The sequence below is a fragment of the Felis catus genome, chromosome E3, assembly GCF_018350175.1.
Source record: "Felis catus isolate Fca126 chromosome E3, F.catus_Fca126_mat1.0, whole genome shotgun sequence".
NCBI classification, from domain to species: domain Eukaryota; kingdom Metazoa; phylum Chordata; class Mammalia; order Carnivora; family Felidae; genus Felis; species Felis catus.
The window spans coordinates 38,240,131-38,256,612 of record NC_058383.1 but is presented as its reverse complement, the minus strand read 5'-3'; the positions used below and the strand labels follow the sequence as shown (position 1 = coordinate 38,256,612).

Genomic DNA, 16,482 nt, shown 5'->3' with positions numbered 1-16,482 from the left:
AAGATCGAAAATAAGAGAAAAAAACATAAACTCAGCAAATCAGTCAAAACAAGCTTTTGTGTTATTGCTTTGCTTTTAGATTTTATATTGTTTAAAAACTTAGCTTTAATTTGTAGCAACCTATGTTTCCCTTTTTTAGGGGATGGAATACTTTTTGGAGCATCCAGGCAGCGAAATACTGTGCTCAACTAAGATAATGTATATATTTAGGTTACTAATTTTGTGAGAAGTGTATGACACGTGATTATTTTTTAAGTCTGTATTAAAATCTATGGCAGAGTGAGTAAGAAAAAAGATTGCAAAGCTTCACTTAAGGTAATGTACTTAAAGGTGTTTAAAAATGCATTCCTGGGGCACGTGGGTGGCTCAGTTGGTTGAGCGTCCGACTTCGGCTCAGGTCATGATCTCACGGCTCGTGAGTCTGAGCCCCGCATCAGGCTCTGTGCTGACAGCTCAGAGCTTGGAGCCTGTTTCAGATTCTCTCTCCCTTTCTCTCTGCCCCTCCCCTGCTCATGCTCTGTCTGTCTGTCTCTGTCTCTCTCTCTCTCAAAAATAAATAAACATTAAAAAAAATTTTTTTAAATAAATAAAAAATAAAAATGCATTTCTGCGACGCCTGAGTGGCTTAGTTGGTTAAGTGTCCGACTCTTGATTTCTGCTCAGGTCATGATCCCAGGGTTGTGGGAATGAGCCCCGTCTCAGGCTCTGCGCTGAGCATGGAGCCTGCTGGCTGCCCCTCTCCCACCTTTCTGTCTTTCTCTCGCAAAACAAAGAAAAAATATATTTCTCTCTCTGTATATATATCTATGCACAGAAAAGTCTGGAAGGATGTTTATCAGATATTCGGTGCTTGTACCTGGTGATAGGATTATGAGTAATCTTTACCTTATTCTTCATACTTTAAAGATTATTTTCAAGTTTTTACAAAGAGCTTTTGATCAAGAAACAAACGAAGCGTGTTGCTTTTGAGGGGAGGGAGGAGGAAAGGGAAATGAGCTTTAAGCAGCTTCCGGATGAAGACTCTTCTCCATGAAGGCTTTCCACAGCAGACCACGGTGGGGCCTGGGGCTCAGCCTACTAATCTCAACTGTCTGTTGATGAATCTTTCACTTTTTACTTCACTTGGTTGTTGTAGGCCGGCCTTTATGGATGAATATGAGAAGATCGAGGAGGAGTTGCAGAAGCAGTATGACATTTATCTGGAGAAATTTCGAAATCTGGCTTATCTGGAACAGCAGCTTGAAGACCATCATAGGATGGAGCAAGAGAGGTTTGAGGTGAGCGCTTAGCCCGCTCCTCTCTGCAGACCGTTCCTTCTGGCGTGGGATTCTGTACTTGGTGACATGTCAGTTTGTAAATGTCGTCGTGGGGGAACATTCCCTGGATGTTCCTTCTCCCTGATCAAGTCTGCAGATCGCTCACGCAGCTCTTCTCTTTTGCTGGTGGTGTGGCCTGGACTCCAGGCTGGTCGGATCTCTGATGGGTTTGGTCCATTAGGGCGGCAGACAGGGCTGCCACGTGACCTGCGCAATCGCCCAAGACTTAGCTTAGGAGGGCCTGTGCTTGCTTTAATGCTGTGCCGTCACTGGTTTGGAATTCTTAATACTTTTTTATTTATTTATTTTTAATGTTTATTTATTATTGAGAGAGACAGAGCATGAGCATGGGAGGGTCAGAGAGAGGAGGAGACACAGAATTCAAATGAGGCTCCAGGCTCTGAGCTGTCAGCACGGAGCCCAACGCGGGGCTCGAACTCACAAACCGCGAGATCGTGACCTGAGCCGAAGTCGGACGCCCAACCGACTGAGCCACCCAGGCGCCCCTGAATTCTTAATAATTCTTAAGTGCATTTTAATTTGCACTGAGTTCCATGGAGTAGGTGACTGGCCTTGGGTAGATTTCTAAAAATTTGCTCGGTCAGGTCACTGAAAGATTTTCAGGCCCTGCTTAATTGAAAGTTTATCAGATACTGCTTTATAAAGAGGAAACGCAGTTTATTGATTATTGTGGGAAGTGTGTGTGACCCAGAGCAAGCGGTCGTCCGGGTTCCTCTCATCCCATTGTTCCAGGCCATTTAGGAAAGAGTGTTTCAGGTCCCAGCATGAGCTGGCAAATACGGATTTCAGAACAAAGGAGAAATGGACCAAGTTACTCTCGTGTTTTGAATTGCTACTATCCCTTGGGGATATTTCTGCTTAACCCCAGAATGGTCCCTTGGAATCCGTGTTCATGCTGAAACTGGTCTGTAACCTCCCTCTCTCACGCCGTCCTTGGCAGCTTTCGGCGTGAAGGTTATGCCTCCTTCTTAAAAGCTGGGTATTTGAATGAGGTGGAGCTGCTTGGTTGTACAGGACGGCCGGCGGGGGGTGGCTGATGCTTTCCTGGGGACACCTTTATCTTGACACGGAGCCGGTTGCCACCACTGCTGTATGGCAGGGGCAGGCCACGGAGCAGCAAGGGTGCAGGACAGGCCCGTGGTGAGGACAGTGTCTGGGGAAGAGCAGAGAAGGGCCGTGAAAGTAAAGTGAGCATTCTGTGGTGTCACGCGGGGCCGCCCCTAGGTGTGGAGGTCGTGCCGAAGACGTGGCCCGGGGGCGAGCATTCCTTCCTCTGCTCACACCTGCTCCGTGTGTTCATAACACCTGCGCCCTGAAGGTAGCTCACGCCTCAAACAGTGCTTGTTTCTTGATATGTAGAATGACACCAAAGTTTTAAAAGCCACTGTCCTCCCCCGTTCTCTCTTTTGACCATAATCAGGGCCACATTTTGTCACCTAGCTGAGGTATTAGCTTTTATCCCCCTAGGAATTAGACTAGTTTTTATTTCTTTTCTCTTGTCACCCAGATCAGTCACCATTTAGCATCTTCTGGGGCTGGAATAGCACAGAGCAGAAAAACAATAAAATTCATGCTTTATTTTCTGAGAGCGGGAGGCCCGTACTATCCCATTCTCGATGCGTCTGCCTTGTGTCGACGTCCCACACGGACACACGGGCATTTCCCTGTCTGGTTCGGTTTTTTTTCAGGGCTTCGAGGGCCCGCGGTGCCACTTCAGGCGGCCTCCCCTGGCTGGGCTGCTGGCTGATCCTGGAGAGAGGGGGCCTTGGGACCACGGCCCTGGTTCTCAGGCGGCGTTCGCTGTCTCCATGTGCTTTACATCTTTGCTGCTTTTGCGTCACAGACTCGGCCCTGCTTATCCACGTGGTAGAGAATGATAAAACAGTCCACCAAAGGGTGATCTCTTCTGAATCTTGTTCTTGCTGTTCCATAGGAAGCTGAGAACACTCTGCGTCTGATGCAGAACAAGCTGAAGGAAGAAGAAAAGCGTCTGCTCAAGACTGAAGGTAAGACCACATGGGTAGACCGGGCTGTTTCTTCTGGACCAGCGTTTTTTAGCCTTGACAAATGTATGCGTGTATTTAATTTATTTTCAAAAGGCGATTTTCTCAAAACTTCTATATCAAGTACCATTTTAATTCACTCGAGCTCAAGAGACTGGTTCAAATTACACAGCATTCAAAGCACGTTTGATTTTCTTATCAACTAAAATACTGTTTTTCCCTGTTTAAATGATACAGTTTGAATTACGTATAATATGTAACTATAAAAGAAAATGTGGTCTCGGAGGTCTTTAGGTTCCTTCTTTTAGGACCGGTAGAAAGCAGGTGTCATTAATGCAGTGCATGTTAGTGGGGCACTTGCTTAGAGTTAGGCCCCTCCCATACACACCCGTCCTGTGTCCCCAGTAATCCAGGATTGTGCAGTGAGGCCGTCACCTGGGGGCAAGTGGGGGCTACCCTATGTGAGAGCTGCGTGCCGGGGAGGAGTGTTCTGCGTGACTGGTTAGCACGTTTCCTCCACGAACTTCACCGAGATGTCTGGGCGGCCTCAGCACATGGTCTTAATGCCGAATCAATGGCTTTGTCTCAGTTCCTCCTCCTCTTGCTTATTGCTCTCTTTTTTATGATGAAGTATTTTATTCTCTCATGCTTGAGGATGCCGTGTGTGGGACTTGGGACACGTTCCCTCCCTCTCTGTCTCTGGGCCTCTCTCCTTTTGTACTTGTTCTCTGCCTCTCTCTCCTAAATTTCAGGAAACTCTGGAAGGAGAATAGGGAGTGCTGGGAAATCCTTTAGAGGCAAGTTTAGGAAATTCCAGGGGCCTCTCTAGCCAGAGCAGCCCCCCTCACCTTTGTGGTTCCAGGTCAGGCCGGAGAGCCCGAGGCAGCCCTAGGTGATAAGCCTGCATGGAGTTTATCCCCTCCCAGGAGGCCCAGCATAAGTAAGAGCCCTGGTTGGTTGGCTGCACCCTGCTGTGTGCCTGGGCCAACCATAAGACCTTTGTCATCGGTCTTTATTCTTCTGAACTCACGCTTTAATTTTGTGATCCACAGGTGTGGGATCTCTTGAAGGACAAATATTCTTAGGAGCATCTGTGACTTTGCTTTTTTTGGAAAAATAATGTCCCATTTAAACCAAATTAATGAAGGAAAGCACTTAATTAGCTTGAGGGCAAAGAAGTGAGGAAAATTAGAAGAACCATCCTAAAGTTAAGATGTTCTTTCTTTGCTTTTCTGTGTATGCGGGAACATTGGTCAGAGAGTTGGGATCAGCGGGGAGTTAGATAAAAGGACACTTTCTGAAAGACTTCTCTGAACAGAAAAGCCAAATAGGACACGGACGCAAATTAGGGGTAAGAATGAGCAAAATCCAGGAGCTGAAAGAGCTCATCTTGTTTACACCACCGTGTAGACAGCTGATTCGGTGCAGGAAACCATTGTTGAGTATCTATTCTGGGTGCGAAGAAGGGTTCCTTAGTGGACAAGAGACAGGGATTCTGGGGACCTCGGTGGCTTAGTCGGTTAAGCGTCCGACTTCGGCTCAGGGCATGATGTCCCAGTTCGGGAGTTCAAGCCCTGTGTCAGGCTCTGGGCTGACAGCTCGGAGCCTGCTTCTGATTCTATGTCTCCCTGTCTCTCTGCCCCTCTCCTGCTTGTGCACACACTCTCTCGTTCTCAAAAATAAATAAAAACATTAAAAAAAATTTAGAAAAGCAAAAAAAGCAATCATTGCTTTAACCAAGCTGCTTGCCAGTGAGAGGAGACAAACAATGAGCAAACTGTGCGTGGAAAGTGAAAAATGCCTTTCGGGGTAAAGTAGAGCAGAGAGGGAGATGGTGAGGGTGTGTGGAATTGTGTTTACCTTTTTTTTTTTAATTTTGAAATATTTATATTTGAGAGAGAAGGGGGCAGTGTGCGAGTGGGGGATGGGCAGAGAGAGGGAGACACAGAATCTGAAGCAGGCTCTAGGCTCTGAGCTGTCAGCACAGAGCCCGATGTGGGGCTTGAACTCATGAGCCGTGAGCCAAAGTTGGACACTTTGACCGAGCTACCCAGGCAGCCTGCGTTTACTCTTTTTAAGTTCTTTTTTTTTTTTTTTTTTTTTTTTTTTTAGAGAGAGAGCATGAGTGGGGTGGGGGCAGAGAGAGACAGGGAGAGAGAGAATCCCAAGCAGACTATCCACTATTAGCACAGAGCCCGATGCGGGGCTCAAACTCACAAAGTGTGAGGTCATGACCTGAGCTGAAATCAAGAGTTGCACGCTCAACTGACTGAGCCCCCCAGATGCCCTGGAATTGTGTTTTAAATTGGGGGTCAACGTAGGCCTCCTTGGGAGATGCTATTTACTTACGCAAAGGCTGAAAAGTGTAAGTTGGAGAGGAAGGAGGTACCGGATGAGGAAAGTCCTGGGAGTCTGTAAGAAAGGGTGAGAACCAGAGCTCAGTGAGAGGATGAGTTTTGCCGAGTGAGGAAACGTGTGGGCGTGCAGGACTCAAGCTCAGGCTGGAAGATGGGTCGTGTGCTGAAGGGCTCCCATCTGATGGCTCCTGTCTTCTCTGTTAAGCAGGAGGTGATGTCACCAAATTGGCTTTGTGGGTTTGGAGTAAGGGCCTGGAGTAAGAGAGAGCAAGTCTGAGTGATTAGAGACAGGTCCTTGCCCTGAGGACCTCAGAGACAAAAAAGGCCAAGTACTTTGTTCACATGCCCTGTGGTCACAGTAAGGACAGCCCTCATCTTCCCACCGTCCTTTTAAACCTCACTGTTCGTGGTAAATTTATAACTGTGCTCTCTACAGGATTCAGCACTGGAGTGTAAGGAATGTAGAGTCCTCTGATTTCATAAAATGACCCACAAATTTCTAGAAAGCACTTTAGTAACCTTGCTGGGATTTAGTTTTTATGATATAGTGGAGAGCAAATGTTCTTGCGTTCAACACTTACTTGCTGCATGCCTACTGTGTGTCAGGCCTTGTACCAGCACTGGAGGCACGGTGACAGATAAGGCGCTCAGGGAGCCGAGGCCAGAATGGTGACATCCAGTTCGTAGCCACAAGCCATGTGTGACTCTTGAGCACTTCGAGTATGGCTCATCCAAATTGAGGAGTGCCGTTGGTGGAAAATATTTTGAAGACTTAGTATGGATGAAAAGTTAAATTACTCATTACTCATACTTTACGTTGTTTACCTGTTGAAATGGTATTTTGGATACATTGGGTTAAGTAAGACATTACTGGAATTAATTGACTTGTTTCTACTTTAATGTAGTCACTAGACCATTTTAAATTAGATCTGTCAGCTGGCATTGTGTTTCTGTTGGACTGTGCTGATGTAGAAGGAGAAACTTGGGGGCGCCTGGGGGGCTCGGCCAGTTGAACATCCATCTTCTGCTCGGGTCGTGATCTTGCAGTTCATGAGTTCAAGCCCCACGTCGGGCTTGCTGCTGTCAGCATGGAGCCTGCTTCACCTCCTGTCTCCCTCCTTCCCCCTCCCCCACTTGCGTGCGCCCCCTTTCTCTCTCTCTCAAAAATAAACATCTAAAAGATAATAATAAATAAAAAGAGAAACCTGAAAAGAAACTGCCTGTAGCTTACGTGGGTATGAAGTAGTGTCTCGCTGTGCTTTGATGTGAGTTCCTGTGATGGCTAATGGAGTGCAGCATCTTTTCCTGGCTTGCTGAGCATTCGTACCAATCTTTGGAGAGATGTCTGTTCAAGTCCTTTGGACGTTTTTAAATTGGGTTGTTTTTTTATTATTGGATTGTGAGAGTTATTTATTCTGGATACTAGATCCTTATGCAAATTGTGATTTGCAGATATTTTTCTCTCATTCTCTGGGCTGTCTTTTCACTTCATTAGTGCTGGCTTTTGCTGCACAAACTTTTAATGAAGTCCACACTGTTAATTTTTCTTTTGTTGTTTGCATTTTTGTGTCATATCTCAGAAACCACTGCCTAATTTAAGGTCACCAGGATTTATCCCTATATTTTCTTGGAAAACTTTTACAGTTTTAACTGTTATCCATTTTGAATTAGTCTTTGCATATGGTGTGAGGTAGGAGTCCAACTCATTGTTGTGCGTGTGGCTCTCTGGTTGTCCCAGCACCATTTGTTGGAAAGACTGTTCTTTCCTCTTTGAATTTTATGGGCACTCTTGTCTGCTATCCTAACTTGAACATGTCACTGATAACTGGGTGATTTCCATGTCCGCATGCATTAATTTAGTGTATTGGCTTGAACTTGTCAGAAGAAATCCTATTGAGCCTGAGAAACATGTATTATTATTATTTTAAAATTCATGATATCATTTGATTTATATTGCAAGGGGTAATGCTACAATGTCATAATAAAATGTCCATAAAAAGTGAACTCAGATGAATAGTAATTGCGTTTTGTAGTGATTCATTTGTGTTAGCATTTAATTATATTCTCTGTATAGGCTTTTTGTACGGTGGCGGTTTTCAGACAGATTGTGTTGAAGTCCTTGCAGGATGCTATCTATTACTAACACATCCCTGGTTCCCAGCTTACCCCTCCATGCTGGAGAGCACAGCTCTTCTCTCCACGGCGAAGAAAGCAGAGAACTTTCCCTTGGTGCCCAGGCAGACGCAGCCACCCACTCACCCACTTAGAGCAGGGGCTGAGCAAAGCCTTTCCGTAGACGAACAATTACTGTACTTCCAAACTGACCTCTGACTCACTGGTCAGCACAGCGACTGCAAACTCCTCCTGTTCTTTACTTCCAAAACCAGTGTCTCTCCCCAGTCACAGGGAGTCAGCTGGGCAGTGAAAGCTTTTTCTCTCCACTGTGGAAACTCTCCTCCTGTAAGTTCCCATTAGGAAATGTCTAACCCACACAAGACTCTGGAAGAGTATTTAAGAAATTAACGTGTAAGAAATTAATGTGTAAGGCTGTCGCACATCTCACAATGTGAGAAGGCCCTCTCTTTGTGTGTCTCTGTAAGGGAATTTTCTCCAGGAAAGGAGATCGTGAGCACGAGTTCTTACAGCCACTCACTAGGTCACCGTCTCTCTCAGGCCAGCCTTTCCTGGCCCACTCTCCTCGTTGCCTGCAGGCCCGTTTTGGTGCAATCCCTCACCTTTTCAGCGGGCTCTGTCTCCTCATCTCCGTTACCCACAAAGAGCTCGAGTCGTGGTAACGCCACCTAATCCTGAACAGAGAATGGACTCTGCCCCCAATTAACCAAGAACTTCCAGCTATACCTTGACAGCTGGTGATTCAAATTGTAGTTCACCTACCAGAATAGTGTTCTGACCCAGTTTTGCCTTGCTTTGGAAAATTGTTTAAAAAAACTAACCCAGTATATCCTTGTTTGCATTAACCCTTCTAAGTATCTACAGGCCAATCCTAAGAGTCTCATAAAATCTAATGCAGCAGGAGGAAGGCTGAGAAGTGCAAATGGTTTTGCACAAGAGCCTTTTGGATACAAGCTGTTTCAGAGGTAATGATGGAGCCGCCCTTTTGTTTTGCCTACTTGTGTTGCTCCCAGGTCATGACGACTCGGACGTTGACATCCAGGAGGAAGACGAATCTGACAGTGAATTGGAGGAGAGACGGCTGTCCAAGCCGCGGACGGCCGTGGAGGTGCTCATGCAAGGTAGCATGACTTCTTTCTCTTGCCCCGCCTCCCGTGCCCTGTCATAGAACACTCTGGGTGGCCCCTGCTCCGGGGTTTATCCTGCTCTGTTGTCTATCAGGATTCAGCTCTTAAAGTCCTCTGTGTGGTCACCTTTGCTGCTAACACTCTTACCTGTGGTCTCAAGAATAGCTGATTGTTCTTTGTGTCCTGGTCACAGAGGCTATGGGAACACACTGCTTCTGCCACTGAGCTGTGTTCTGTCCTTTTTTGGGTCCAAACTGTTCTCAGTGCACTTGCATCCCGTGTAATCAGAGAATTATGCACAGAGAAGGGACTCACACAACCATCTCTGCCTGTAAAAAACCTAGTAGTTTCTGCTTTCTCACTGCTGAAGAGCAATGAAATATCTGGACAAGTGTGGGTGCTCCCCTGGGATCTTCTTGAGGTCCCACTTTCCATCCTAAAGGGGTCCCGGTCAGTGGCTTGGGGGGATGGTCCTTCCACATTGCCTTTTCACACAGAGGCAAGCACACACATACAGTGAAACTTAGACACAAAGATCACCTGAGACATTTTTTAACCTAAATGGGGCCAGACTCTGTGCATAGTTTTGCCGCTTGCTTTTTGTTTTTTAATGTTTATTTCGGGGGGGGGAGGGGCAGAGAGCTGGGGAGACAGAGAGTCTGAAATAGGCTCCAGGCTCTAAGCTGTCAGCACAGAGCCCACCGCACGTCCCGGACTCGTGAATGGTGAAATCCTGACCTGAGCCAAAGTTGGACGCCCAACTGACTGAGCCACTCAGGCACCTCCTGCAACTTGCTTTTTAAAAACATTATGATGAAATATATTAGAACTCCTCCCGTGTCAGGAAAATACAATTCTGCTTTGTTCTTTTTGACAGCTGCATAGTATTCCACAGTGTGATCATACCTGGGGTTTATTCAGGCATTCCCATATTGAAAGATATTTATTTTATTTTTCTTTCCCTCGTAGATACATCCTTCTGTTTATCTTCAGTGTTTGTACCATTCAAGGGGGAATTCTTAGGTCAAAGGTTATGTAAATTTTTATTTTGATAGATATTACTACATTGCCCTATACTTGCCTTTAAAATTTTTTTTTTTAATGTTTATTTATTTTTGAGACAGAGAGAGACAGAGCATGAATGAGGGAGGGTCAGAGAGAGAGGGAGACACAGAATTCGAAGCAGGCTCCAGGCTCTGAGCCATCAGCCCAGAGCCCGATGCGGGGCTCGAACCCGCGGACAGCAAGATCATGACCCGAGCCAAAGTCGGACGCTCAACCGACTGAGCCACCCAGGCGCCCCTATACTTGCCTTTAAAAACATTTATCTACCATTTGTTAATTTGGGGAGCGGTTTGCATTTTTATATACACAACATATTTAAGAGGTGAATTATCTTCATTTGATACTAACTCTTCCTGCTAACTGCCCTTATTCTAGGTTCGGCTGTTCTTTATTACATTTTCCTTTTTACATAAGTTACTTAGATGCTCTGATGTCTTTTCCTTTTATTTTTAACAGCTTCATGATACAAATAGAGGTTAGAGGTTATGACTCCCATTCTGTAGATGGGAGCTGAGGCTCTGGAAAGGTAGATGTTTGGCTCAGGAGAATCTCTTAGAGGCACTGGGGCTCCTGAATTCTGCTGACCTTTCAGCCTGCAGGAGTCAAGTCACAAAGTCCATTTCTAAAAATTATAAATAAGGGCTTTGGACAACACAAGACTTGCATTTGATCTGAGTGAGGGAAAGTTTCCTTAAATAGCTCTTGGTGGTCACCCCAGGCCTGTCCCGAGTGAGCTCCTCTCTGGGCTGCCCTCGCTGCCCTTGCCCCGAGGCCTTGACCTGGGGTCACGGCTGTTCCTTTGTCAGCCTCCGGGTGTGATGCAGCTGTCCGCTTCTGCCCCGTGCAGGACGGCCCCTGAGCGTTGGCAGAAGTCCCCTGTCAGCAACCCTGACTTCCAGAGGAGAGAGGAGAATCCCTGAGATAACGGAATTGGGGGGGGGGCGGGGGGGGGGCGCAGGTTTGAAAGATGAACTAAGTGTGATACTTAGTTTTTTCTCTTTGAAGCTCATAGATTCAAATACATTGGTCCCTGGAGGAAGACTTTGTTTTTCCAACGGATAGCACAGCTATCTGTTACTCATAGTGGGATTCACTGATTTTTCTTACAACATTTACAGGATGCATATATGTTTTTCTGACTTCCGAGTTAATGATTATATTTTATTGCCCTTTTCCTTTTTTTCAAAGTGGAAATCTAGAAAATCTCTTGTGGTTTATTATAGTTTTGATTATTTGGATGCTACCTAAGTAAGTTTTTTAGCGTGATTCTTGTTTTCCCCAATTTTCTAAAGGAAAGCAAATCTTGAATACCATTCCTTGCCTTTTTTTTTTTAAACATTTATTTATTTTTGAGACAGAGAGAGACAGAGCATGAGCAGGGGAGGGTCAAAGAGAGAGGGAGACACAGAATTTGAAACAGACTCCAGGCTCTGAGCTGTCAGCCCAGAGCCCGATGCGGGGCTCGAACTCACGGACCGTGAGATCATGACCTGAGCCGAAGTCAGATGCCCAACCGACTGAGCCACCCAGGCGCCCCGCCTTTTTTTTTTTTTTTTTTTTAATGAGGTTTTCCTAATTTCTTCATGCTTTGGTTCTCCTCAGGAAGACCTAGCAAACTCATCGTGGGCACAATGCAGGGTGGAGACTCCGATGACGACGTGAGTCCCGACGAGCTCCCCTTAGCTGTTCCGTTCTTCCTGCTCCGGGGCTGGCTTTGTAGACGAGCCGTGCGCCTCAGCCTAGCCCGCTGCTGGGCGTGCGGCAGAGCTGGGCCCCCCAGGAGCTGGACTCTCCTCTGCTTGTTGATGTGTTGATGGCTCTTTTCTTTTCCAATGAATGTGCTTTCCCTCCCACCCCCGCTTTTTCTCCTTCTCCCTGTTCTTTCCATTCTCGCTTTCCAAAGCCGGAAGCAGCACCAGCTCTCTTAGGTCAGTGCAGGACTTCCAGCTCCAAGAAGCAGGTTGGTTTTCTTTTCACCTCATCTGTGTGTGTGTGTGTGTTGTGTGTTAGCCTCCTCAGGGGCGCATCTCATGTGTGTGTGTGTGGATGTGTGAGCCTGCTCAGGGCCTACACCTCATCTGTGTGTGTGTGTGTGTGTGTGTGTGTTGGCCTGCTCAGGGCCTACACCTCGTGTGTGTGTGTGTGTGTGTGTGTGTGTGTGTGTGTGTGTTGGCCTGCTCAGGGCCTACACCTCATCTGTGTGTGTGTGTGTGTGTGTGTGTGTGTGTGTGTGTTGGCCTGTTCAGGGCCAGCAGAGCCTTCCCTCCCAGTGATGGCTCTGTCTCCTGGGTGAGAGCCACGCCATCCGGGTCCCACAGAGATCGGAGAACTTCCCTATGCTGAGGAGGAGGGGTGAGTGCGAGCCACGAGACAAGAAAGGTCGTTAGGCCCTTGAACTGTAACCTAGAAAAGAATGGAATCTGCTGAGGTCCCAGGGTCAAGACCAGCCCTCTCTTCAGTTCCATTCTGGGGAGAGAACGGAAAAGGAGGCTGTCCTGAGACCAGGGCCTCAGAGAGGCTGGGCAAGAGGCTGGGACATCAGGCTGCCGGTGCCTTGAGTGTCACTGACTTAATACTGACGGGGAAACAAACCGGGATGGGGAACCCGGTCCTTGCCAGGGCCCCACAGGTGGGGCTGCACCGCCCATTGCCCCGGGCCTGCCTTCTTGGTGGCAGTCCCTGGCAAGCCTGTGAGGCCCCAGAAACAAGGGGTGACTGGGCTGACAGAGCACAGACCTCCTTATCAGGTCGTGTGCCACCTGTGTCTGGAGTGTGGCTCTAGTGGCTGCACAGGGACAGAGCAGGAGTTGACATTCTTGTACAAAAGATCCCTCTATTTAGTGCCAACATTGTGTATTGTTACCGAAATCCACAGAGGGAGAGGGTTTGCTGGGCAAGATGCGCAGAGAAGGTGGGGCCTTGGAATCGCAGAAGGTAGTCTTCGAGAAGCAGAGAAACCACCTCAAACATGTTTAACAGAGTCGGGCTGGATGCTCAAATAGCTTCTGCCCACCCGTCTTACCCATTCGAGGCACGAATAGGAAGTCTGGCGTGGGGGCTGGGGATGCCTGGAAGGCACCGTCGGCTCCCTTGTCTTATGATCTGCTTGCTCAGGCGCGTAGCTCTCTCTGTCTCAGAACAAATGCCCGAGTGACAGCTCACACGTCCTCTGTGCCTGTTGTCGCTTGTTGGTTTTAGGGAGGCCGCCTCCGCACCTGGCCCAGGCGTACGGGCTTGTCCTTCGTGTGCGCACTCGTCCGCACGACAGACACTTGCGGAGTGCCTGTTACGTGCAGGTGTTACAGATGGTGGGGGATGCGTCCCCGCCTCTAGGAAGCTCACGTTCCGGCAGTAACCAAGGGGATACGTCGGGTCATAGTGGCAAGAAGAAAAGAAAGCAGTTCAGGGAACAGAACGACAGGGTTGAGGGAGGAGGTTGGGGTCTTTTGATCGGTCAGGGAATGTCTCTGTGATCGGGTGACATTTGGCAGAGGCCTGAACGGAAGGAGGGACGTGGTGCAGGGAAGGGCATCCAGAACACAGGGAGTGTGGCTCCTGCTTTGGCGGTGTAGAGACGGTGGTGCGACTGGGATGGAGCGGATGGCAGATAGGAGCGGCAGGACGGGGAGCGGGGGCCGCCAGAGCTTTGCAGGACCTGATGAGGACCCGGGGTTTTCTCTGAGTGCCGTGGGAAGGGGCCGAGGACCGCGAGCCCGGCTGTGCCAGAGCCGACCGGCGTGGAAGAGACCCTAGTCAGGAGGCACTTGCGGGAGCCGGAGGGGCTGGAGGCTCAGTCTAGGGTGGTAGCAGCGAAGGTGTGAAGAAGTCGTCGGATTCTGGATGTTTCCATAGTCTGAACCGTGGAGTTGTGTTAACTAGACCTGGGGTGTGAGAGGACGAGAAATGAGGGACACCCCAGCTTGTGGCGTACTGGCTGACGGCACAGGTAGCCTTGGCGTGTCCCGAGGTGGGTGGGGCTTGGGGAGCAGCGCAGGAGTTGGGGTTGGGACATGCTACGCGTGCAGTGCCTGCCAGCCATCCACGTGCTGGGGTCGAACGGCCAGTTGGAATTCAAGTCTGGAGTTCGAGGGTCAGGCCTGGGCTGGAGTTGAGTTTGGGAAGCCATCATATTAGGCCGTGTTCGGGCTGCAAGGATACATGTGATTGTGTGAGGGGAGAGAGTAGAAAGAGGAGAGGAGGGAGCCGCAGGGCTCTGAGCTGAGCCGCGTCATAGAGTCAGAGAGACGGAGGGTGTAGGGGCGCGTGAGATTGGAAGATGCAGGAGTGCAGTGGGGTGAGCACCTGAGAGAAGGGCGCCCCGCAGCACAGGGTGGCTTTCAAGCAAGAAGGCGCAGCCTGGAGGTCACCCCAGATGCCGGAGCTGCGCCCACTGGATTTGAATTCCTGTGTTTCAAGAGCAGTCGGGGGATTGGCAGGTGAAGCCTGCCGAGTGTGTTGAGGACACAGTGAGAGGAGAGCCAATGGGGTGGTGGGTTCAGAACTCCTTCAAGGAGTTTCACTGTTGCCAGGGGAGGGGGGTGCAGAGGAACAGGGCAGAGCAGCTGGCAAGGAAGATGGGATTAAGTTGAGGGTTGTTGTTTTGTGTTTTTAAGAAGGAAATTGCAGCATGAATGTACGCTGGTGGGAGTGGTCTGGCTCGAGCCATCTTGGTTTACCTGGGACGCATGACTTACAGTTTTGGGTTTTAAGTTTATTTATTTATTTTGAGAGAGAGAGAGAGAGAGAGAGAGAGAGAGAGAAAGCGCATGTGAGAACGCTAGTGAGGGAAGGGCAGAGAGAAAGAGAAAGGGAGAATCCGAAGCAGGTTCTGTGCTGTGAGCGCAGAGCCCGATGGCAGGCTCAAACATTCGAATCATGGGATCGTGACCTGAAGTCCAGAGGCAGAAGCTTAACTGAACGAGCCCCCCAGGTGCCCCAGCACTTGCAGCTTTAAAGCCCGCCTGAGCTGGTCACCCCAGATCTAGGCGAGGGACACAGTGTTCCTTTTATTTTGCCCAATTCCCGGGTGGCTTTCCACCCCCAGTCTGGTAAAAGCCAAAATAAACCCCCTTCCTAATCTCCAAGCCCCTCGGTCCTTGTTATCCACTAGTGGGTCTCTGGGCCCCCGGAGCAGAGCGGCATCCGGTGGTGTTTCTGAGACCTCAGTGGGAAAGCCGGCCCCTGCAGCACCGGGTGTAGACTGCATGCTCGTATCTGAGGATCACTGCTTAGATGATCCGTTTATGTTGGTCTTTGAGCCAACAAACGTCCCCTTCTCACGCCCCACGCCCCACTGCTTCTCTGCCGAGCTCTTCCTTCACATGTGGGTGTTGCTAGTTAACTGAGCTACTGGTGGAAAGGGGCCTCTGCTGACAAGCTGTCAGAAAGAGACGGGCCGTCAGCTGTGTTTGCCGTCTTCCTGTAGGAGGACTCGGAGGACAGTGAGATTGACATGGAGGGCGATGAAGAAGACGACGATTTGGAAGACGAGAGCGTTGCTGTCTCGCCAGCGAAGCCCAGTCGAAGGGTCCGGAAACCTGAGCCCCTGGATGAGAGCGACAATGACTTCTGACCTTTGCGCCAAGAGACCGGACAGATTAAATCCCTCAGATCTGTAGGTAAACGGGAAGTTAGAAGGTTAGGAGGGAAACCGATTTCACGCACTAAACCAGCTGGACTTGTTAATGAAGCAACACCTCGGTCTTTAGCCTCCTCTGGGTTACTCCACAGAGCTTCAGCGAACTTGGGAAACGCCTGTGTTCTAAGAGATGCACCTCCACAGGATGAAAACCCGAGGAGAAATAAGGGCCAACGCTGTTCATCTTGGCAGTTGTTGTCAAGCGTTTCCGCCAAGAGTCGGGGGTGGGGGGGGTGGGGATAGACCCGGGCTGGGCACAGGACTCAGTTTAGGAATTGGCCGGAGGGGGGCGGGGAGGCACTTGACTCCTCTTGACCTGTACAATTTAGAACATTTACTGTACTTCGGCTTTTAATTCTAGCTTTTATTTCGTTGTATGGTCCTGTTTTCTTCTGCACGTTTGCAATACCAAGCTTTAAATGTATTTTACTAAAATTTCCTGAATGAAAGTTAGCTAAGTTAGATGAAAACCCACTTTCCTTCAAATCCAGGCAACAGAGAGACGCTCCAGAATAGAAGCACTTCATTTTCTCTCAGAAGGTTGACATCCCTTCCTAGGAAAGCTAGTTAAAGGAAAGGTGTTTCTGACTAAAGAACTTAACCAGGATTGCATTAGGTTGAGTAGCACTAGGATAATGTCGCTGATGTGAAGTGAGAAGTGACAGGTGGAGGTGTGTCGTATTTCTGATACGGAAACGCAGAGCAGCTCTCACAGATTTCTCAGTTATGAACGCAGAAGACTTCTGAAGTTACTTAACTCTTAACAAATGTGTTTAATACCGTATTTTTATATTATTAAATGAGTTTTACTTGAAACTATAA

At 48.5% G+C, this 16,482-nt stretch overlaps 1 protein-coding gene and 1 non-coding gene across 7 annotated transcripts in view; one reads left to right on the top strand and one right to left on the bottom strand.

Annotated features, from left to right (window-relative positions):
• Positions 1–16,482, top strand: part of CLUAP1 (clusterin associated protein 1) — a 35,436-nt gene extending 18,954 nt beyond the window's left edge. For 4 of the 6 annotated variants that reach the window (XM_045047581.1, XM_019821043.3, XM_045047582.1 and 1 more), the window contains exons 8-13: positions 1,136–1,277; positions 3,271–3,343; positions 8,844–8,951; positions 11,625–11,680; positions 11,926–11,982; positions 15,448–16,482. In XM_045047581.1, the coding sequence (XP_044903516.1) occupies positions 1,136–1,277; positions 3,271–3,343; positions 8,844–8,951; positions 11,625–11,680; positions 11,926–11,982; positions 15,448–15,594 (583 nt within the window). In that variant the 3' untranslated portion in view covers positions 15,595–16,482. The remainder of the gene's footprint in view (positions 1–1,135; positions 1,278–3,270; positions 3,344–8,843; positions 8,952–11,624; positions 11,681–11,925; positions 11,983–15,447) is intronic. The other 2 variants (XM_003998915.6, XM_006942398.5) reach the window with 1 other exon arrangement.
• On the bottom strand, positions 10,171–10,255 carry TRNAQ-UUG. The gene has a single exon. It is a non-coding gene; the product is annotated as a tRNA-Gln (tRNA).